Here is a 23,857-nt window from a genome sequence, read left to right on the forward strand (position 1 = left end):
CTGGTTCGGAATCCACGCTGTTACCAGCCTTACAAGGGCCACAAACCAGGCGGCGTGAAACAACACACATTTATTCTCGCTCGGTTCTGGAGGCCAGAAGTCAGAAATTGAGGTGTCAACAAGGCCGAGCTCCCTCCAGAGGCTCCAGGGGAGGGTCCTTCCTGCCTCTTCCGGCTCTGGGGGCCCAGGTGTCCTTGGCTTGTAGACAAGTCCCTCCAGTCCCTGCCTCTGTTGTCACATGGTTCTCTTCTCCCTGTTTCTCTGTCTCTCCTGTTTGTGTCTCTAAAAAGGACCCTTGCCCTTGGATTTAGAGACCACCGGGATAATCTCATCTCAAGGCCCTTAATCTCACCTGCAAACACCCTTTTCCCAAACAAGGTCATGCTCACGGGTTAGGGGATTAGGATGTGGACACACCGTTTTGGGAGCTGCTCGTCAGCTCAGGACCCCACCTGGACCCTGGACCAGCCATGAAAGACTGCTGGCAGGCCTTCCATGTCTGCGGGTGTGGGTGGGTGGGGGTCCAGGGAGCCCCCAGGCCCTGCATCTCAGTTGGATGGATGCCCCGGTTTATTTGAGCAACCCGGCTCCCCTGTCTGTCTGCTCCCTGCTCAACCCTTCTGCCCGCCGGCCAGCTGGCTCCCTCATCAATGATTTAGGGTGAACGTGGGTGTGTGATCCCCTTGCAATTGAGAATTTTGAAAAGGATATCTTCTGTGGCAGGGGCAAGGGAGGTGGGTGGCAGCCAGATGGGGGTGGAGGGCCAGCATCCCAGGCCCTGGTCGGGGCGGGTTGGGGGGAAGTCTGCTGGGTCTTATTTCTCTTTACAGATCTGATGGGGCTGCCTCAGTTTACCCCTTTGTCAAAATAAGGGGCAGGGTTAGGCCAGTGCCCCCTTCCTTCCCACGGGCTTTCCCTAGTGTTTCAAATGGAAATGGCTTAATAGTTTCGGCATATTTGTTCCCTGTGTTTGTTTATTCATTCCCTTGATTACAACAGCCATAGGGCCTGGGTCCAGGGCGGGTGGGGGCCTGGGTTCCACATCTCCCCTCCCCTCTCTGACCCATTTTCCAAATTTCTGTGGGACTGAGCTAGGGGTAGGGGGTGCCAAAGAGGCTACCCCACAGCCCCTCCAAGCTGGAGGCCCCCACCCCAGTCCCCAGCTGAGGGACAGAATGAAATGGTTGGCTCAGGCCTGGGAATATTCATGTCGGAATCAGTCTCCAGCCCCCTGACGGGGTCCTTGGGCAACAGCTGACTCCCCAGCCCCAGGCCCTCAGGCCAAGATGCAAACCTTATCTGCCCAAACCAGCAAGCCAGCCTCTCCCCCCAGGACCCACTGTGTCCCCAGGCCCTGTCCGGAGAGGGAGCTGTCTCTCTGCCCTAAGCGCCTCCACACACCCCCGCCCGTCCACACCCTTGGGAGCTCAGCCTGGGCTGGGTACCTCCCTCCAGGCTCCTGTTTTAAGTCTTGGATCCTCTGAGTAGGAAATACTATGTCTCCTTTTCCCAAGCCCAGAGAGGCTGGGTGAGCTGCCTGGGCCTCTCAGCCAGGAAGAGGCCCCCCTGTGGTTTACCCAGGCTGCTCCGCCTTTACGGGGGCACCAAGGAGGGTGAGCAACAGTCTGGCCGGTCCTCAAATGGTCAATGTAGAGTTACCACCTGACCCAGCAATTCTCCTCCTTGGTATCTGCACAGCAGAAATGAAAACACACGTCCACACAAAACCTGAACGTGCACGTCCACGGCAGCACGATTCACAACAGCCCAAAAGTGGAAACAACCCAGGTGACCATCGACAGATGAAGGATAAACACCACGTGTTCCTTCACACATGGAAAAGTCACTCAGCCACGCAAAGGGGTGAAACACTGACACTCGCTGCAACGTGGACGGACCCTGAGAACACGATGCTCAGTGAGAGAAGCCAGACACAGAAGGACACACAGTGCGTGATTCCATTGATGGGAAACATCCAGAACAGGCAGATCCACAGGGACAGAGTGGATTCCTGGTTGTCAGGGGCTGGGAAGTGGTTGCCAACGGCTGGCGTTTCTTCCCCCGTGATGAAATGTTCTAAAATTGATCGTGATGATGGTTGCACAACTCTGTGAATAAACTGAAAAACCACTGAATTGTGCACTTTAAAAATGGATGGGCAGTGTGGTTATGTGAATTATATCTAATAAAGCTGTTTTTAAGAAATCATTAGGATGAAGACCGGAAATGCCAGCTTTGGCAAGGATGGGGCAGGGGGAACTCTAAACGCCACTGGGGAGGGGGAAGCCATGCAGCTGCTTTGCAAAACAGCTTGACAGTTTCTTGAAAAGTTGCCTGTATGCCTCCCCTAAGGCCAGGCACTCACGCTCCTGCGTGTTTACACAAGAGAAACGTGTAGAAATAGTCAACAAAAGCCTGGACAAGAATCTCCATAGCAGCTTTTAAAAAAGTAGACAGACAAATACTGGAAAGAACGGAAGTGAGCACTGCGCAAAGGATGGAGACGTGCTGTGTGGAGGGTCCCCGGCACAGGGGAATCCACGCGGCAATGGAGAAGCACAGAGACCAGCCGGGTAGACCTCTGTTCCAAGTATACAAATGAAGTCCAACAGCAGGCAAAATGCACCGACAGTGCCAGAAATTGGGATAGGGCGCTCTTGGGGGTCAGTGGCTGAGAAGGGCAGGTGGGGGGACCTGGGGACTCACGGGAGTTCAGTTCGCAAAATGCTTTGTGATTGGGGTGCTTTCTTGCATGTAAATTGCAGCTCAGTAGAAAGTCTGCTTAGAAAATCCTGTTGATTCTCATCATTCTCAAACTCAGGGTCTGTGAAGTCACAGCAAACACTGGGTTGGGGAGCACGGAACCCCGGCTCCTGGGGGAAATGCGGGTGAGAGTCCTGCCAGCCTTTGGTCACCACAGTGTCACCAACCCATCACACTTATCTTGTGTCCCACGAGTTTCTGTTTGCAGACTCCTTATTTAACATATATTGATTCAGTAGCCAGCAGGGCTGTAGAACAACTTATGGCAAATACTCGTATTTTATCCAAAAGGCACATCACAGCCTTCTTGTGCTCAGGGACACTTGGGGGCCAAAATCACCCACAAAAAGCACTAAATGTAAAAACTTTTAGTGCCCACCTTCTCACCAGGCAGAGGACATCTCTGTGGTCACAGGAGGGACCGGTGGGCCAGCCTGGGGGACAGCTGTCTCTGGGCACTTCTTTCTGCTGCACCTCTTTGCAGGGCCAGAGCCCCCCCCCTTCCCAAATGCCCCTCGTGGCTTCTCGAGCCCCACACATGCTGTGGCCGGCGCTGGGCACAGAGCTGAGATCCAGCCACACTGCGGGTCATCTCCCTGCTTCTGGACGTGCGTGTCGGGAGAGGTAGTGGAGGACGGAGCAGGGCCCTGCAGGGACCAGAGGGGGATCCGGGAGGGCTTCCTGGGGGAGGTGTGTCAGATGTGGTGAGCAGAGGGAATGGCACTGAGGGAGTAGAGGGTCTTAGGGTGAGGCGGGGGCTGGCTGGGCTACACATGGATTCGGGGTGGGCAGCCATGCAGCAGGGGTGAAGCACCCAGACACGAACTTACAACTTGGCAACAGACAGTAAAACTCTGGAGCCACCCTGTGTCCCCGTCGTGTACCCCTGACCGAGGGAGTGTCCCGGGGGGTCGCCAGGCACTGAAGCTGCCCCAGTGCAGGGACAGGTGGGGATGGGGCCTGGACCACCCTCCCAGGCTCTCTACCTCTGCAGAGCAGCCAGGAAAGCCACAAACATTAAAACAATTTTTTTTTTTTTTTTTGCGGTACGCGGGCCTCTCACTGTTGTGGCCTCTCCCGTTGCAGAGCACAGGCTCCGGACGTTCAGGCTCAGCGGCCATGGCTCATGGGCGTAGCCGCTCCGCAGCATGTGGGATCTTCCCGGACCGGGGCATGAACCCGCGTCCCCTGCATTGGCAGGCGGACTCTCAACCACTGTGCCACCAGGGAAGCCCCCCAAAACAATTTTTTAATTGAGATAAAATTCATACTATAAAACTGTACATTTGAAGAGTCCAATTCAGTGGCATTGAGTGGCCACTGAATGGCCATTGTTGTCTAACCATCACCTCTAATTCCAGAACATTCCATCACCCCAAAAAGAATCCCATCCCCATCAGCAGTCATCCCCACCCCCTCCTCCAGCCCCTGACAACAAGGAACCCACTGTCTGTTCTCTTTGGACTTGCCTGTTCTGGATGTTTTCCATCAATGGAATCTCACACTCTGTGTCCTTCTGTGTCTGGCTTCTCTCACTGAGCATCGTGTTCTCAAGGTCCGTCCACGTTGCAGCAAGTGTCAGTGCTTCACCCCTTTTCATGGCTGAGTAATATTCCTGTGTGTGCATATGTGTATACACCACATTTATTATTCATACATCAATGGAGAGTCGTTTTTCCCCCCACTTTTCTGCAGTTGTGAGCGTGCGTGTACAGGTTTTTGCATGGACGTACGTTTTTGTTTCTCTTGGATAAATCTGTGCTAGTTTCCAGCAGCTGCCGTAATGAATGATGCAGATGGGGGCCTGAAACAACCAAAGTTTATCTCCCTGCAGTTCTGGAGGCCAGAAGTCCAAGATCAAGGATTCAGCAGGGCTGGTTCCCCAGGCCTCTCTCCTGGGTCTGTCAATGGCCATCTTCTCCCTGTGTCCTTACGTGGTTGTCCTTAATCTCCCCTTTTTATAAGGACACCAGGGATTAGGTATCATGTTGGATTAGGACCCATCCTAATGATCTCACTTTAATTCAATCACCTCTGTAAAGACCCTGTTTCCAATAAGATCTCATTTATAGGTACTGGAGGTTAGGGCTCCAGGATATCTTACTTTGGGGAGGGGGTGGAGGGCATGACAAAATCAACCAACTATAGACCGCTCCCGGAGTGGAGTTGCTGGGTCATATGTATGATGATTCTGAACTTAACCTTTGGAATAAGCATCAGACTGTCCAGAGTGGCTGCCCCAGCCTACGTGTCTAGGGCTCTGATTTCCCACGTTCTCTCCATGTCTGTCTTTATTGGTGAATTTCCTCAGTTTGTCTCCACGTGGTCTCTGCCCAGGCCCCCCGCGGTACCAGGCCCCCCGGGCTGTGCCGGTCTCACGAGCTCTCCTGGAGGGGGGCCCTGAGCAGTCGTGGGGAGCCCGGGCTGGGAGTCCTGCAGGATGTCCCCAGTCTGGGTTTGTGCAGTGTTTTCTTGTGGTTGCACCGGGGCCATAGGTTCCCAGGGGGAGACGTCGGAAGGGAGGTGCCCTTCTCACCCATCACCCCAGGGGTCCCTGCTGCCGACCTTGACCTGACCTCCTGGCTGCTCTACGGAGGGGAGGGGGGGTTCCTTCCCCTGCATGCTGTCCTCCTGGGAAGTGTCTCTGTGTGCAGCCCTCACACAGGGTGGGCCTGGGGTCTCTCTATCAAGTGATTGGTGGTGGAGACACAAGCCACAGCCCAAAAGGCCTGGGGACTGCTGCCGGGCACCAGGTGTGCCGAAAGCCCAGGCCTCCGGGAAGATGAATGACAAACCCATGACTGAGGGCAGCAGCAGGAAACGGGGACGGGGTGGGGGCACGCAGGAAGGGGCTGGGACCTCACTCAGGGGCCACATCTAACCCGGCGGGGCGCCAGGGGGTGCGGCACTTGGAGGGCTGGGCCCAAGTGTGGAGGAGGGACCCACAGAGACCCCATCAGAGGCTGAATCATGGTCCCCAAAAGCTGTCCACATCCTGACCGCCAGCACCCGTGAACACGACCTTATCTGGAACCACGGTGGCCAGCTGACGCAGGAAGATGGTCCGTCAGAGCCTGCAGAAGGAGCCGGCCCGCCCGCACCTTGACCTCACCCTTCCGGCCCCCAAACTGCGAGAGAAGAAATGTGTGCTGTTTTAGGTCACCCGCTGTGGCTCTTGGTGGTGGCAGCCAGAGGAAACTCACTCTGCCTCAGGGAGGTGGGGGCTGGGCGGGCAGGGAGGGCGGCTGGCTTCCACGGGCTTGCAAAATTCATGACAAGGAAGATGTCTCGATAGGGAGGGAACGTGAGCCGGGCTGTAAGCGATCCCGAGGCCACCTGTTCACCCGCTGCCCGCCTGTCCTCAGGGTCATGGAGCCACAGGCACTGGCTGGGTCAGGGCTGCCCAGGGGGTCCCGGCCAGGTGCAGGCACGGGGTGGGTGGGGCTGCAGACCCACCTCCTCGCTCACGCAGGAGCAGAGACCCCAGACCCAGCCTGGCAGCCCCTGGGGCTGCCTCGTCTGGAGCCTGTTCTGGGAAAGTCCGTCCCCGCCTTGTCCAGACCTTGGCCTCTGACCCTGGGCAGGTGTGAGGCGGCTCAAAAGGCCAAACCAAGTTGAAGTCCAGAATTAACTACAGGAAAGCAGCTGCTCTCACCTGCGGCGTTTCTGCCCCAGGGGACACTGGGCCACATCTTTGGGACATCTGTGGTCATCACCATGGGGGGCTCCCGGCATCGCGTGGGTGGGGGCAGGGAGGCTGCTCCACACCCCACAGAGCCCGGGACACCCCACAGAGGATGCTCAGAGCCGAGGAGACTGGCCCAGACCCTCTGGTGCTTTTGCATGTTTTCTGGGGCCACGGGGACCTACAGAGGGATGTCAGCTCAGATAAACGAAATGCTCTGGGGTCTCTGCAGTCCTGCTCCCTGGGGCAGGGGGTATTCTGGTAAGAAGTTAATTCTGGAAGGATCCATGAGGGGGGAAGGACTGTGCCCCCGCCTCAGGCAGGCCGTGGGACTCCAGGACAGAGGAGCAGCAGCCCTCGGGTTTCACGGTAGGTAACACATGAGACCTGTGAACCTTGAGGGAGTGACATCACCGGCATGAATAGTTTATAGTGGGAAACGGACACTTGACCCCGTGTTGCGGCCAGCTGGCTCAGGTGTCTCAGGGCCGCCTGCCGGGGAGGCCCCTGATGACCCACCCAGGGGACAGGATGGGCCCCTTCTCAGTCTGAACACACCAGCAGGCGTTTGGTGCCTTCCTGGAGTGGAGACGTTATGTCACCAATTTGTTCTCATTTTGACAGGCCACGGGGTGGGGGCTGCTTGGTGCTCACCCAAAGGGGTTGGAGCAAAAGCACTGGCTCCGAATTCCTCTGCATCTCTGCATGGACATTTCTGCAAAGACGGACAACCAACCAACATGCACATGAAAAGATGCTCAACATCATGAGGGAAATGCAAGTCAGACCACAGTGACACGGCACCTCCCGTCCATGAGGGTGGCCACCACCCACCTGGCAGTCACCACCCACCCACGAGGATGACCACTGTCCACACGGCGGTCACCTCCGGCCCACGAGGGCGGCCAATGTCCCCACGGCAGTTACAAGTGTGGGCCAGGGTGTGGGGAGGCTGGAACCCTTGTCCACAGCTGGTGGGAGGTGAAACGGTGCAGCTGCTGTGGATGACAGTGGCTGTTCCTCCAAAGGGTAAAAATAGAGTTACTGTATGGCCAGCAATCCCATCGTAGGAATTCCACTCCAGGAAAATGAAAACAAGTCCACATAAATACCGTACACAAATGTTCACAGGAACAAGACGAGCAGCAGACAAAAGGTGGATCCAACCCGAGTGTCCATCAAGGGACAGATGTGTCCCTCCACACACGGGAACATCACTCAGCCATGCACGAAAAGGGGTGAAGCTCTGACACTCCCTACCACGTGGATGGACCTTGAGAACACGATGCTCAGTGAGAGAAGCCGGACACAGGACACACAGGGTGTGATTCCATTGATGGGAAACGTCCAGAACAGGCAAGTCCACAAAGAGTTAGTGGTTGTCAGGGGCTGGCGAGGGGATGGGATGACGGCTGATGGGCACGGGGCTTCTTTTTGTTCCTGAGCGTTTTGTACGTATTTTTTCTTACTGACTTTAAAATTTATGTATGTTAAATACTCATTCTACACAATTAGACAACCAAACAGAAGAAAACTAAAAAGCGTCTGTAACACCCGGCCCACCCAAGTCAGCAATAATTGCCTTTAACATCAGAGGTTTTCCCTTCAGAATACTTCCTGGATCTATTTATGCTATACGGGAAACGTGTATGTGTGTAAACATAGATGTGCATATATTTACATATCTGTACATATGTATGTATATATATAATACATATACACCGTATACATATTTTTATATATATGCATATATATATATATATATATATATATATAAAATTGGGATCACGCTAATATTTTCCAAACCTTGCCTAAAAATTACTAAGTGTCATTGTAGCAAGTTCACACAACCCTGGAAGAATAAAAAATAAGCGTGCAAAGCTCTTCTCTCCTGATCCTGGCAGATTCCTGCTGCTCCAAGCTCACGCTGTTCACTTCCAGGCATTTTCCACATCCCAGAATCTGAGGGAATCCTATGGTCATTTATCTATTTTATAAGGTGGCACCATGTTCCTGGCTGTTAGGCAGTTTCTCTCCTGTGGTTTTTAAATGGTCCTCAAGCCTTTTGTATCCATTTTTCATTGGTACATTTAAAAACCAGCTCAGGGAGGGGGTCTCCCAAGCTTAGGCAGGAAAACATTTTAAAATAGCGTTGATGCAGAGAGGGAAACAAATATCCCAGGAATCCGGAGATAAAACTGTTAACTGTTGTTACATGGAGCAGGTTTTTAAATTCTTACTTGGTACTTTTATTCTGTTAACCAAGGAGAGAGATATGTCTCCTTGTTAAGATGATTCCCCTTCGTTTTCCTTTCCACTTATTTGATATCCTGAAACTTTCCGGATGATACTAACATTTCTTCTGAAACATCGTTTTTGTTGTTGTTTTAATGGTGGTAAAAGAGACAACATGAAACTCACCATCTTAACCATCGTTAAGCGCACAGTTCAGTGGCACTAAGCATATTCACATTGTTGGGCAGCCATCCCCACCATCCATCCCCAGAACTTTCCGGAAACATCATCTTTTTTTTTTTTTTTTTTTTGCGCCGCACCCTGTGGCTTGCAGGATCTCAGTTCCCCGACCAGGGATTGAACCCAGGCCATGGCACTGAAAGTGCCGAATCCTAACCACTAGGCTGCCAGGGAATTCCCTGGAAACATCATCTTTAATAGAGCTGGATCATGGTTGAGATGCCACACGACCTTGGCCAGCCCCTGCCGAGGCCACGCCCTTCACGTCCTTCCCTGGCCCCTCACGTGGGTGGCTGAGCTGGTTACTCTGAACTCACTCGGGACTTGCGGGTGGGCCCAGGTCTGCATACTCTGGCTCTGTGCTCCCCAGTCCCCCAGCCCTGCTGACCTGGGACCTGCTGCCTCCCCCGGGGTCCTCAGCAGGACCCTGCAGCCAGTCCGCTGCCCCTGGGCCTTCAGAGCATCAGAGCTGGACAAACAACCAGAAAAACCAAGAAAGCCTGGGGTGATCACCTTTCCTTCCCTACGATCCAACATTCTTAGCTTTTTTTTTTTTTTAAAGAAATTCACATTTTGCAACCCACCCCCACCCCAAGCTTCTCTGTGGAACCAACAGGGTTTAAATTCCCGCCCATTATCCTGGAGGAACATTCTAGAAGCAGTTGGGCCGAGGAAAGCCCCACCAGCTTCCAACACCCCTGTTTTCTTGGCGATTTCCTTTTTGCTGAAGATAAAATAGGTCCCAATAATCAAAACAAACGTACCGACAGGCTTGTATTTATCTCCAAAGCACGGCCTCTGGGCTCCGGAATGTTCTTGTGTCATTTCCAGATATTGTATAGGGTTCCGGCAGAGACACGGGGACACAGCCGGGACAGACCAGGCCAAGGCTATAATAGAAACACAGCTTTTAAATCCCTGTATGCCACTGACAACCTGCGAAGTTCACGGTTATTTCTCCCTGTGAAAATCTGTCTCTGGAACCTTCCATGGGGGCTCTCCTACGCCCCAGACCTTGAAGAATTCAAACCACCAAGGACTCCCCGCCCAGACCCCCAGGTCCCCTTACAGGAGGCCGGTGGGATCACAGAGATCTTGACCCCAGACAAGGAAGGAAAAGTCCTTTGGTTCCCCAGCACTGTCTTTGATAATTTTCCCCTTTTTACTTCCGGTTGAGGAATGAGGTATTAAGCCAAAGAATAAAAGAAAAACAGGGGGAGGGTTTGCGGCAGTTTTAATTGCTTTTCTAAGGTTGTTAATAATTGTCTTTGTTGCCTCGTGGAGCGCAGAGGCTGGGGGGAGCCGGGGTGGGCCGGGGGTGGCCTCCATCCCTCAGCGGGTCCTGGACTGAAGGCTGCAGGCCCAGGGCCCCACCCGCGAGGGGGAATGGCCGCATTCCTAGCATTCCTTCTCTCCTTCCCACATTGTTTGTTTGTTTGTTTTAAATTAGAAGCCGCCAGGAACTCCTTTTGCCTTTTGGATTCTGCTGTCCTAGAACCACCGCCTGGCCGAGCCACAGAACCCTCCAGCACCCTCACAGGCCCACCCCCAAGAGACACCCACGCTGTGGGTTATTCTGCATCTCAGTGTGTGCGGGGGCCCGCAGGACCTCAGGCCCACGGAGCAAGCTGCCTCCCCGGCCCGCCCCGATCTCCCCATCCCCATCAGGACCTCCGCGCTCCAGCCTGGACTGCTCTGCCGCCCCCCCCCCCCCACCTTACGCCCCCCACGTGGCTGTGGGCGGGAGGAGGATGGAAAGGAGATTCTGCCGCTTGCAGAGCAGGCTGGGTCACGGAGGACACCGAGGCCTGGACACAGGGAGAGGGCAGAATTTCAGACGCCGGGTAGTCAGCTGACATCCAGCTTGCCGGCGAGGAAACCGAGGCAGGGGTTACCACCCTCAGTCCGGCGGCCCCTGCAGCCATTCCACTGAGTCCAGGCTCTGTCCCCAGCACCCAGTGGGCACCTAAAGAGGGCCAGGCTGACGGCGGTGGGGCCGGCGGGCGGTTTGGGGAGCTGTTTCACTGCCCTGAGCCTCAGTGGTGTCACCTCTAAAACGGAGGCAAGTTTCACCCCTCGTGGAGCTGCAGTGCTCTTGTCTGCAGACCCCAGCCCCTGCAGTGAGCAGAAGCCCCGCCTGTGTGACCTTGACCTCCTCTTGGAAGGAACAGTAAGACCAAACCGGATAACACCTGTCAGGCCTCAGGGGGCTCCAGCACTCAGGTGGGACACCAGCAGAGTCAGCGACTGCTGTTGTAGAAATGGGACTGTTTCCAGGAAATTGGAGAATTCTGGGCAGGTTCACGCGCACAGCAGGTGCTCATGCTTGGGGCCTTTATTAATGCCCCGAGCCTATCACCTCTGCCCAGCACAGGGCAGGCACACAGCCAACGGAACTCTTGACACTGAACAAAGGAAACCTCATTTACAGTGGGGGTTTCCCTACCCCTGCTCCTCACCCCCACCCCTGCAGACTCCAAACATGAGGAAGGTTATTACTTCTCACCAGCAGGAGAAGGAAGCATTTCTCCCCGCACGGCAACAGTTCAGCCCAGCCAGCCACAGACTTCACAGCCCAGCCAATGAGAGACCATCACAACTCAGCCAATGAGAGACCACCATAGCCCAGCCAATGAGAGACCATCAGAGCTCAGCCAATGAAAAGCCACCACACTCCCAGCTCCGAGTTTCCTCCAATGGGCTCTTTGTTTACAACAGCCCCGCCCAACTCCCTATTCTCTATAAAAGTTTCCTCAGGTTTGTTCTCCAGGCTTGCCTGTGGCTTCCTGGATCCTGTATCCAGAATTGTACCTGTTTGCCGTTCCCGAATAAACCCGTTTTGCTGTTAAGGTATCTGGTTGTTTTAGATTTAAGGTCAAGTTTATGATCAGGGAGATCCCATCTGGGAGTAAAGTTGTTTTGAGCATTTTGTCTTTTTTTTTTTTTTTTGCCACTCTGTGCTTCTTGTGGGATCCTAGCTCCCTGACTAGGGATCAAACCCAGGCCGTGGCAGTGAAAGTTAACCTAACCACAGGACCTGGCGGTCCTAACCACTGGACCGCCAGGGAATTCCCAGAATTGACCATTTTTAAGTGCACAATTCGGTGGCAGTACATTTGCAATGCTGTACAATCATTACCTCTATTTAATTCCAAAACATTCCATCTCCCCAAAAGGAACCTGGTCCCCATCAGCAGTCTCTCTCTACCCCCTCCCCAGCCCCTGACAACCACCAACCCACTCTCTGTGGATCGGCCTGTTCTGGACGTTTCCCATCAGTGGAATCACACCCTGTGTGTCCTGTCTCTGGCTTCTCTCGCTGAGCATAGTGTTCTCAAGGTCCATCCATGTGGGAAGGGGTGTCAGGGCTTCACCCCTTTACATGGCTGAGGGACGCTCCCGTGTGTGGGGGGGCCACATTTGTGTACCTGTTCATCCATCAATGGACACTTAGGTTGTTTTCACTTTGGGGCTGCTGTGAACAGCTGTGAACACATCTTTGCTGGAACACCTGTTTTCAGTCATTTGGGGTAAAGGCCTAGGACTGGCGTTACTGGAATGGATGGTAACTATGTCTGACTTCTTGAGGAAGTGTTGTTTTCCACAGCGGCTGCCCCGCTTTACTTCATTCCCACCAGTGAGCAGGATTCTTCATCTTGTGGACAGAACATGAGCCCCGGGGCTCAAAACAGCAGACTCCAGCTTCTCCCAGTGGCCCCCGAGGCTGCGCTGGGGTGGCGTCAGGACATGGGAAGGTACGTGTCAGACCACATGGGAGTTTCCATCATTTGAGGGCTGTGTGCACAGGAAGGAAATTGGGAAATTTGGACAAGTTCAGGCAGCCCGACGGTGAGTTACCACCTTGGACTCCGTAGGCCAGAAAAACCTGCTGGGGACGTTTGGTGCCCCACTTTCCCGAGTCTGGAAGCTCCCGTCCCCGAGAAGCAAGGATTCGGGGGGCAGTGGTGTCCACTGTGGCTCCCCTGCTGGCTGCTCCCCAGCATTTTCTGCCTGGAGCAGGGGAAGATGAAGGGGGAGAGGGAGGGGGGGGGGGGGAGAGGAGGCCCGTGCCGGCAACCCCCTTTGCGACCTCCCTCCAGGCCTCATGAAGCTGGGGAGACTGAGGCTCAGGGCAGTCTCTGAGGTCACTCAGCTTGGTGGGACTTGGAGCGGGGTCTGCCTAGCCCCGGCCTCCAGCCGGCCCCAGGTTCAGCTCCAGGACCAGCAGGGGCAGTAGGCCATCGTCCCCGCCCTCACGCGGTTGCTGGTGGCGGTGGACATCGGTCCAGAGCTCCAGAATTCAACGAGACCCTTGCGTCGAGTGGCCTGAGCTCTGAAGATGTAAAAGCAGGTGATGCCATCCACACAGAAACTTGCACACCGGTGTTTATAGCAGCTTCATCCATAACTGCCCAGACAGAAAACAACCAACATGCCGTCCAGCAGGTGGATGGATGGATAAACGCTGAACGTCCAGACAATGGAATGTGACTTGGCGTTAAGAAGAAATGAGCTATGAAGCCACGAAAAGACTCGGAGGAACCTTAAATGCACACGACTAAGTAGAAGAAGCCAATATGAAAAGGCTACACACACACTGTGATTCCAACTCTGGGACATTCTGGAAAAGACAGGACTCTGGAGCCGGGAGAAGGATCAGTGGTGCGGGGCGTGGGAGGAGGAGGGATGGATAGGTGGTGACCAGAGGGGTTTAGGGCAGTGAAACTACGCCGTGTGATGCTGTAATGGTGGATACGGGTCAGTATACATTTGTCCAAACCCACAGAACATCCAACACCAAGAGTGAACCTGAGTGTCGTTACGGCCTTTAATTAATAATAAAGTATTGATATTGCTCATGGATTGAAGCACACCAACACCAGACGTTCATGGCCAGGGAGGAAACAGCAGGGAAACGAGGGTGAGGGTGTGTACACAGGAACTCTCTGCAATTTCTGCTCAATTTTTCTGTAAACCTAAACCTGCTCAAAAACTGAAATCTATTTTTTAAAAAGGGGCGGGTGCTTGTAAGGGCAGGGCAAGGGAGGTCCAGATGTGACAACAAAATAACAAACAACCTGGTTTTTTTTAAAAAAATGGGCAGAGGATCTGAATAGACATTTTCCCAACAGGTACATAAAAAGATGCTCAACATCGCTAATCATCAGATAAATGCAAACCAAAACCACAGTGAGATATCACCTCAGAGCACTCAGAATGGCCATCATGAAAAAGACAACAAATAATAAGTGTTGGTGAGGATGTGAAAAAAGGGAGCCCTTGTGCACTGTCAGTGGGAATGTAAACTGGTGCAGCTACTGTGGAAAACAGCATGGAGTTTCCTCAAAAAATTAAAAATAGAATTATCATATCATCCTGCAATTCTACTGCTGGGTATTTATCTGAAGAAAACAAAAACACTCATTCAAAAAGATATCTGCACCCCCATGTTCATTGCAGCATTATGTACAATAGCCAAGACATGGAAACAACCTAAGCGTCCGTCGATGGATGAATGCATAAAGAAGATGTGGTACCTGTATTTACAATGAAATATTATTCAACCCTAAAAAAGAAGGAAATCCTGTCATTTTTGACAACGTGGATGGACACAGAGGCCATTCTACTAGGAGACAGAGGTCAGATGGAGAAGGACATACTGCGTGATCTCACTTAAATGTGTACTCTAAAAAAATTCAAGCTCATAGAAGCAGAGAATAGAACGGTGGTTACCCGGGGCTGGGGGATGTGGGTGGTGGGAAGTCGGGAGATGCTCGTCAAAGGGAAGAAGCTTTCAGTTATAAGATGAATAGGTCCTGGGGGTCTAAAGTGCAGCACGGTGATTGTAGTTAATAATATTGCATTGTGTACTTGACAGCTGCTAAGAAAGTAGATCGTAAAAATGTCCTCATCACAAAAGCATAGGTAACCACTTGAGGCGATGGCTGTGTTAATAAGCTTGATTTTTTGGGGTCATCATTTCACAATGTAAACATATATCAAACCATCACATGCTGCACATTAAATGTACACAATTTTTATTTGCCAATCACACCTCAGTGAAGCTGAGGGGAAAAAGTGTTTGCTCCTAGAGAAATGGCTTGATGGAATTATGTGAAATGATGAGCTGGGACAGGCTTTTAGAAAAAATTATACCCTGCTGTATTGTATAAATTAATTTGTGCAAAAAACTAGTAAAGATATTTTTAAATTATGCAGAGAAAAATTAATTATACAATTCAATGCTTTTTTGTATATTCAGAGTTGTGCGACCATCACCTCCATCCAATTCCAGAACATTCCATCACCATAAAAGGAAGCCCCATACCCATCAGCAGTCACTCCATCCCCCTCCCCAGCCCCTGACAACCAGGAACCCACTCTCTGTCTGTGGATTTGCCTGTTTTGGACGTTTCCCATCGATGGAGTCATCAAAGGACCCTGTGTGGCCTTCTGTGTCTGGCTTCTCTCACTGAGCACCGTGTTCTCAGGGTCCATCCACGTTGCAGCGAGTGTCAGTGCTTTGCTCTTTTTCGTGGCTGAGTGATGTTCCCGTGTGTGGGGGGACCACGTCGTAATCACCTGTCATTGGTGGATGGGCATCTGGGCGCGTCCACCTCTTCCTGTACTGAATGATGTTGCTCTGGATGTGGGTGAATTTGTGTGGACTCATGCTTTCACTTTATTTCCACCCAGGAGGGAGACTTCCGGGTCGCATGGAAATTCCACATTTGACCTTTTGAGGAACAGCTGGCCAGCAGTTTGAACGTCCAAGGCCCGTTCAGGGCTTGGAGGGGGTGAGGCGGAGCCTCCTGGCTGCTCCCTGGGGTGGAATCTTCATCCTGGCAACGACTTATTGATGAGAGCAGCTCGGTGAAGCCAGGAGAACTTTCCATGGGTTCCCATTATAAATAGGGCTGGTGTGCCGGCCGGCCACCCTCTCCCGAGGCTCAGAACCGGGCATCCCGCTCAGACCAGCCGCCTGGGTGTTGTCAGGGCCACTTTGGTCCTCAGCCCCCAGCCTCCCCAGCACTAGTCCCTCTGAGGGGCTGGGGTCAGCCACCGGCCTCTGGACAGATGCCCTGTGGGATGCTGCCCACCTGCTCCCACCCCCCACGCCCCTTCGGGCCCCTCGCTGTCCTGTGCTTCCCTCTTTCCTTGTCCTGAACCATCCGTCCCCAAGCTCGGGGCGGGGCCTCCATCCTGGCAGGGCGTCCCTTACTGGAGCCCCCAGCAGAGCCCTGTCCCTCCCAGCCCCGATCCCCTGGGGGCTGCGGGCATCCGGGTCCCCCGGGTCTCCTCCCGGTCTGGGGGACCTGTCCTGTCTTCCAGGGAGGTTTATAAAGACCAGAGCCCACGGTGAGAACCACCCCCCCAAACATGATGGTCACCACCACGGTCAGAGTGTCTGTCCTCTCAGGTCAGACTCTACCTCCATTCCCCTGTGCCCACCTGGTCCATTCCCTCCTGGCTCCTCAGCAGCGGAGGTGGGACTCCAGCTCAGCTCCACCCCGTCCATTTCACAGGCAGACACACTGAAGCCATGGGGGGTGGGGGCGGGGAGGTGGTTGGGGCGGGATGCTCCTGGGGGGCTGCGTCTGTGGCGAGGGGTCAGGCAGACTGGGGGACATCCCCCCCGAGGAGACCGGCCTTTCCACAACACTCTTAGGCAGCAGCCACGGGGTCTGTGGGGCGACTGGGCAGCCCTGGGGGAGAGGGCAGGGACACGGAGTGGATGCCCCGTGCTTGGGGGTGGGGGGCGGCATTGAGGCCACGAGGCCGGGGGTGCCCGCAGGGACCCATTGAATGCTCGGTGGCTGCTGGCCAGGGGGACTGAGGCCCTGCAGCGACTCTTGCCCACCGGTGACTCTACCACCGTCCAAGGGACCAGACTGTCACCCACCTCCCTACATGGACAGTCTCATGAGGATTCAGCGCCCTAAGGCACTCACTCCCCCTCCTCGGTTTCCCCGGCGCGTCCCCGGGAAGGGCAGGTGGAGGTCCGGTTCCAGCAGGGCTCTGAGCCCCAAGGCAGCCAGCAGAGCCACCAGAACCAAAGCAAGTCATAGCTGCACGTGTGTTACGTCCATCCAAACCCTCGCGTGTGTACAATGCGTAATTAATTCTCGAAGGATCCCGAGGTCCGCGGTGGGTCCTGGGGATGAGGGCCCCGAGGCAGGCAGGGGGTGGGAGACACTGCAGATTCTGGGCTGGTTAAGCCACGTGTGTGGCAGTTTTATCCTATGACGCATTGCAAAATCCCGATTCTAAGCACAGGGACCTATATTCAATACCTTGTAATAACCTAAATGGAAAGTAATCTGAAAAAACAAAACAAACAAAAATATATATATAACTGAATGACTTTGCTGTACACCTGAAACTAACACAGTATTGTCAATCAACTAAACTTCCAAAAAAAAAAAAAAGTCCTGATTCTGCTCTGCTGTTGTGACCATGATGTCACGGGCAGGCCCATGGGAACATCGCAGGGCCGCTTCCAATGTGGGCGCCCAGCTGAAGTCACTCATACCCGACAAAGCAGCTTAAAAATACATATAAGAACTCCAAATAAAAAAGAGAGAGAGAGAGAGAGAAAGAAAGGAAAGAAAAGGAGGAAAAACCGGTGCCCTGCGGGGGTGTGGGGATGTGTCTGGCTGGGAAGCACCTGAGCTGAGGCTGAGGCTTGGGGTGGGCCCTGGACCACCCTCCCAGGCTTTCTACACCTGCCGAGTTGACCTGACACTAACACAACCTTGTAAATCAACTATACTCCAATATAAAATTAAAATTTAAAAAACACTAATTGAGATAAAATTCACATAGAATTGTACATTTAAAATGTACTATTCAGTGGCATTTAGTGCATTCACACTGTTGTATAACCATCACTTCTATCTAATTCCAGAACATTCCATCACCCCAAAAAGAAGTCCCATCCTCATCAGCAGTCACTCCCCAGCCCCCTCCCCAGCCCCTGACAACCATGAACCCACTCTCTCTCTCTCTCTGTGGATTTGCCTGTTCTGAACGTTTCACGTAAATGGAATCACACACTATGTGGCCTTTGGTGTCCGGCTTCTCTCACTGAGCATCGTGTTCTCAGGGTCCATCCACGTTGTAGCAGGTGTCAGTGCTTCACACCTTTTCGTGGCTGAATGATGCTCCCGTGTGTGGAGGGACCACATTGTGTTTATCCATCATCTGTGGATGGATATTTGGGTTGTTTCCACCTCTGGCTGTTGTGAATGGTGCTGCTGTGAACGTATGTGTACAAGTTTTTCTTTGAATACCTATTTTCAATTATTTTGGGTATATATATTCAGGAGCAAACTTTCCAGACCCCAAATGTTTAATGCCCAGAAAGGCAGGGCGCCCATCACTCAGTGGCTCCTGGTTGCCCACTCTGGCTCCTCCCAGCACCCCCCCACAGGGGACGAGCAAAGAGGACCCAGTGGTGGACATGGAGGCCCCGTGTGGGGGATGGGCCCCAGCAGCAGCGTCCAGCTCAGGCCAGGTGACGGAGGTCCTCTGCAACCCCTGCGTGTGGCCACGTCCTCACTCCACACCATGTAGTTACATGAGTGACCTATGAGGGTGGCCAGCCAGAGTGGATGAGACATAAACAGTGGCCTCTCCGTCCCCAGCCTTTTCTATTTGCCTAGGCAGGAAATGAGGTTTTGTAACTTGAAATTGAGGGTTTCATGCCAAACCTGCAAATCTGCTCAGAAATACCCTCATGTGGGCCAGGAGGTGTGTCTTCTGGAAACATCCCTCCCAAAGCAAGGGCAGGAGCGGAGAGCTGGGGCTGCTGCCCCAGGTGACCCAGGACGAGTCAGGGTGCTTCTGGGAACCTCCGTCTCTTCATCTGTGAATGAAGCCAATCTCATTCCCTCTGCCCTCTGCGTGGAAAAGCTAATGCTACTGTTGGTAAACTCTCCCTGGTGACTCATGCGCTGAGCCTCCTTGCCTATAAAATTTATTTCTAATTAAAACATTTAGTCTTTTATTTTAAACAAGTGAATCTGTCCAAATACACCATTAGGAGAGTCAAAGGCAAAGCGCAGAGTGGGGGAAGATGCTTGCAGTGTATAATCCAGCAAAGGACTAGGGTCTACAATATGTAAAGAACTCTTGCAAATCAATGACAAAAACTAAACTACCCAACTAAAGAAAAATGGGCCAAAGACCTCAAAGGTCAGGTCCTGAAGGACACCCCAATGGCCAATAAGCTTGAACCCCATGTGGCCTGCCTGCAGCATAAGACCTCAGTGAGGGGCCACCTCACTCCATGAGAACCACTGAAACCAAAAATACGGACAATGCCGAGTGTTGGCCAGGACCAAGAGCAATAGGAACTTCCTGATACCTCCGACAGGAAGGTGAGGGGGGCAGCCGCTTTTGAAAAAGCTCTGGAAGCATCTTCTTTTATTTGAGATGTAATCACACACCATAAAATTCATTATTTTAAAGTGTACCGTCCAGGGATGTGTAGTACATTTTGTAGAGTTGTGCGACCATCACCACGGTCTGAGTCCTGAGTACTTTCATCACCTCAGAAGGAAGCCCCGTCCCCATTAGCAGTCACCCCACCCCTCCTCCTGCAACCCCTGGTGACCGCTATTTACTTTCTTCCTCTGTGAATTTGCCTATTCTAAGGACTTCATATAAATTGACTCATAATATTTGTCCTTCTGTGTCTCGTTTCTTTCACTCAACATTATGTTTTCAAGGTGCACCCACACTGTAGCAAGAATCAGTGTTTCAATTTTTCTCCCCCCCAACCCCGCACTCAAGTCTCTACCTTTATTGGCCAGCAGGCTACTTAAGGGGGATGAAGCGGGAGGAGTGGGTGGCCCCAATGCCGGGTCGGCCGTGCTTCACAGGCTTGTAGGCAATGGAGAACTCGCCCAGGTAGTGGCCAATCATCTCAGGCTGAGGAGGAAGGCAGCAGGGTGGTCAGGCAGGCGTGGGTGGCCAGGCCCCGCCCACCCCGGCGCAGCACAGCCCACGCGCACCTTGATTTCCACCTGGTTGAAAGTCTTGCCATTGTAGACGCCCACCATGCTGCCCACCATCTCGGGCAGGATGATCATGTCGCGCCGGTGCGTCTTCACCACCTCGGGCTTCTCCATGGGCGGCGCCTCCTTCTTGGCCTTGCGCAGCCGCTTCAGCAGCGAGTGCTGCTTCCTCCGGAGGCCGCGGTTCAGCCGCCGCCGCTGCCGCGCGCTGTACAGCTGCATCAGCTGCTCATAGGACATGTCCAGCAGCTGGTCGAGGTCCACGCCGCGGTAGGTGAACTTGCGGAAGGTCCGCTTCTTCTTCTGCTCCACTTCCGCCATCTGGTCGGCTCTTCAGAAAGAGTGTTTCAATTTTTCAATGGCCAAATAATATTCCATTGTACAGATGGACCACATTGGGTGTGTCCATTCATCAGCTGATGGATATCTGAGCTGTGTCCACTCTGTTGTGCATCGTGCTGCTGTGAACATGTGTGTACAAGGGTTTGTCTACATACCTGTTGCAGTTCTTTGGGGCATGTTCCCAGGAGTGGAAGTGCTGGACCACGTGACCATTTTTTAAAGAAAGTCCAGACTGTTTTCCTCTTGTCGCATTTTACAGATGAGGAAACTGCAGCTCAGAGAAGCTAAGCTACAAGCCACACAGCCGGGACCCCAGACTCCTCCCTCTTCAACTCTCCTCCTCTCCATACTAATTCCTGCCTCATCCACGAGATACTAGACATGGGGCAGGCTGATGGCGTGGCCCAGATGGGGAGCCTGAGGGTGAGAGAAGAGACCAGGCCTGGGGACCCACTGTCAGCCTGTGGGACAGGAAGAGTCCTCACCAGCTCCAGGCCACCTCTTGAGCCACTCACCTCCCCAGCCGGGTGCTTCGTTTTATGAGAAGCTCCCAGTGGGCTTCCCTGGTGGCGCAGTCGTTAAGAATCTGCCTGCCAATGCAAGGAACACGGGTTCAATCCCTGGTCTGGGAAGATCCCACATGTCATGGAGCAACTAAGCCCGTGCGTCACAACTACTGAGCCCGTGTGCTGCAACTACTGAAGCCTGTGCTCTGCAACAAAGAGAAGCCACGGCAACGAGAAGCCCGTGCACCGCAACAAAGAGTAGCCCCCACTCGCCACAACTGGAGAAAGCCCACGTGCAACAACAAAGACCCAACGCGGCCAAAAATAAATTTAAAAAATAAATAAATTTATTTTAAAAAAGAAGGGGCTTCCCTGGTGGCGCAGTGGTTGAGAGTCCGCCTGCCGATGTAGGGGACGCAGGTTCGTGCCCCGGTCCAGGAAGATCCCACATGCCGCGGAGCGGCTGGGCCTGTGAGCCATGGCCACTGAGACTGCGCGTCCAGAACCTGTGCTCCGCAACGGGAGAGGCCACAACAGTGAGAGGCCCGCATACCGCAAAAAAATAAAAAATAAAATAAAATAAAAAATAAAAAAAAGAAGCAGCAGCTCCCTGTGGAGAAATCAGACACTTGTCCATGGCTGGTGGGATGTAAAATGGTGCAACAGCTGTGGAAAATAGGCAGCGGTTCCTCAAAAAGTTAAACATAAAATTACTGTATGATCCAGCAATTCCACTCCTAGGTATATGCCCAAATGTATACATACATACACACACACACACACAAAACTACATGCATGTTCATAGGAGAACGATTCATAACAGTCAGAGTGGAAACAACCCAAATGTCCATCAACAGATGATGGATACACAAATGTGGTCCCTCCACACACGGGAACATCACTCAGCCATGAAAAGGAGAAAAGCACTGACACTCGCTACAACATGATGGACCCTGAGAACACGATGCTCAGTGCGAGAAACCAGACGGAGAAGGACAGTGTGTGATTCCATTGATGGGAAACGTCCAGAACAGGCAAATCCACAGACACAGAGTGGGTTCAGGGTTGTCAGGGGATGGCAGAAGGGGTGGGGGTGAGGGCTGATGGGGACGGGGGTATCCTTTTGGGGTGATGGAATGTTCTGGAATTAGAGGTGGTGGTTATGCAACCTTGTGAATGCACTAAAAAAACACTGAATTGTATAAGGTGGCGAGTGGTTAGTTTTATGTTATGTGAATTTTACCTCAATTTTTAAACAATGGGGACAGTGTTTAAAATTAAAATTATCAGCTTTGCTGATAATTGTCAGGACCCCGAGAGCTGGGGCTTGTACACTGAGAAGCACGGTGCCCAGATCACAGTGAGTCCTTCCCAAGGGCTGGCCCATATCTGCCAGCATCCTGTGCGTTATTTTCAGCACCAAAGCTCTGGGAGCCTATGGCACACTGTCACCTCATGACCACCCACCCACTTTCCAGATGAGGAGACTGAGGCACAGAGGGGGTGAGCAAGGTGCCCAAAGTGACCAGCTTAGCAGGAGGGAGTCTGGGCTGGAACCCAAGCCTGGGGGGCGGGGTGTCAGAGCGCCTCTCTTTCCCAGCAGCTTCCAGGCCTCCCCTTGGTCTGCCCCTGGGACCAGCGCTGTGTCACCTGTACTCCACATCAGAACCCGCCACCACTGGCCTGCGCCACTGGGGTGCCCCCATTGCCCAGCCCCCTGCTGCGGGCTGGGAACCCGACTCCCGTAACCAGACGAGGGGGAGACTCAGGCCAGGCAGGTGGCAGCCCTAGGGAGCCCCCTCCTCCGGGCATCAGCTACCAGACATTTATTCAGCACCTACTGTGTGCCAGGACCTGGGCACTTGACCAGATGGCCTCATTTCGCCCCGTGAGGTCGGCGCAGGAGAGGGGGGACCTGAGCCCAGAGAGGAGCTCTCCCCTCCCCACCCCAGCCCCCGGCCCGTGGCCGCCTGGCGCCCCCCCCTCCAGGGGCCTTGGACAGCCAGGCTGCGTGACAGGGTCCTGTCGGCGCTTCCCGCTGGGCCTGGGAGTCCTCGTCTGTTCCTGCCTCACAGGCTCAGGGTGCAGCCTCCGTGGGCGCAGTTGTTTACCCAGTATTTACTGAGCAAATACCACGTGGCGGGGGGCAAGACGCGCAGCGGGGAGGAACCGCGTGCAGGGGCATTTGAGTACGAGTGTACCTGGGGGTCCCGGCATGTGCAAAGGCGCCGGGACGGGTGTGTTGGACACACACCCACAAGGAGGCCCACGCGGCTGGAGCTCAGGGCAGGCCGTGCAGGACCCGGGGGCGCGGAGGGCTCGGCTCTCACCCGGAGGGACGCGGGACCCCCCAGGGCGGCGGGCCGAGCAGGGACGCGTCCCGCTCGCTGCTCACAGGCGCCCTCTGGCGGCTTCGGGGGAGAACAGGCCGTGGGCGGTACCGGGAGACGGGGGCGGGGCGGGGCGACTGCGGGGGTCCGGGAGGGGTGGGTGGGGTGGGGTATATGTTGGAGGAATGGCTGGGGGATGGGGGGGATGGGGGGAGGGAAGGTTTGGCGGGGAAGGTGGGGGAAACGGTGAAGGATGTGGGGTGGGCGATGGTAGGGGGATGGGGGAGGGGTGCTGGAATCCAGCCTGGGTGGGGGTCGCGAGCAGTGGGTGGGTTCCACTTCCGAGGCCTAAAGACCGCAATGATTTAGAACGGTTTCCCTAAGCGCACACACAAAGGTAGGCTGCTGTGATTTCCTGCCGCTGGTCTGACCAGCACTTGGAGACTTGAATGAATGAATGAATGAGCGAATGGCTTGGAGACTGTGCTGTCTGTGGACTTTGGCCTTCGGCCACGCGGAGCCCCAGCAGGTTGTGGAGGGAGAGAGGAGTGCATGGGGTCTCTCTCAGAAGCCCCTGGGCCCCACCGCACCCTGCCTTGCTCCGAATCCCACCCGACAACGTGCCCATAGTGGGGACCTGGCCAACGAGCCCCCAAAATATTACCTCGACGTCTCTAGAATTCTCTCGAGATGCCAGAGAGTCTTTGCCAGATGAACTTTCTATCCAGACACTCA

At 53.8% G+C, this 23,857-nt stretch overlaps 2 protein-coding genes across 2 annotated transcripts in view; both read right to left on the reverse strand.

The window, feature by feature from the left end:
• The window catches only part of BSG (basigin (Ok blood group)), a 252,324-nt gene that overhangs the window by 90,902 nt on the left and 137,565 nt on the right, over positions 1-23,857 (reverse strand). The gene's annotated exons all lie outside the window — the stretch shown is intronic.
• Positions 19,717-20,278, reverse strand: LOC132485832 (small ribosomal subunit protein uS19-like). Its single transcript, XM_060092432.1, has 2 exons — positions 19,942-20,278; positions 19,717-19,858 (listed from the first exon to the last, which is right to left on the reverse strand). The coding sequence occupies exons 1-2, from the start codon at positions 20,263-20,265 to the stop codon at positions 19,745-19,747; spliced, it is 438 nt and encodes a 145-aa protein (XP_059948415.1). The 5' UTR covers positions 20,266-20,278; the 3' UTR covers positions 19,717-19,744.

The sequence above is a fragment of the Mesoplodon densirostris genome, chromosome 3, assembly GCF_025265405.1.
Source record: "Mesoplodon densirostris isolate mMesDen1 chromosome 3, mMesDen1 primary haplotype, whole genome shotgun sequence".
Lineage (NCBI taxonomy): Eukaryota > Metazoa > Chordata > Mammalia > Artiodactyla > Ziphiidae > Mesoplodon > Mesoplodon densirostris.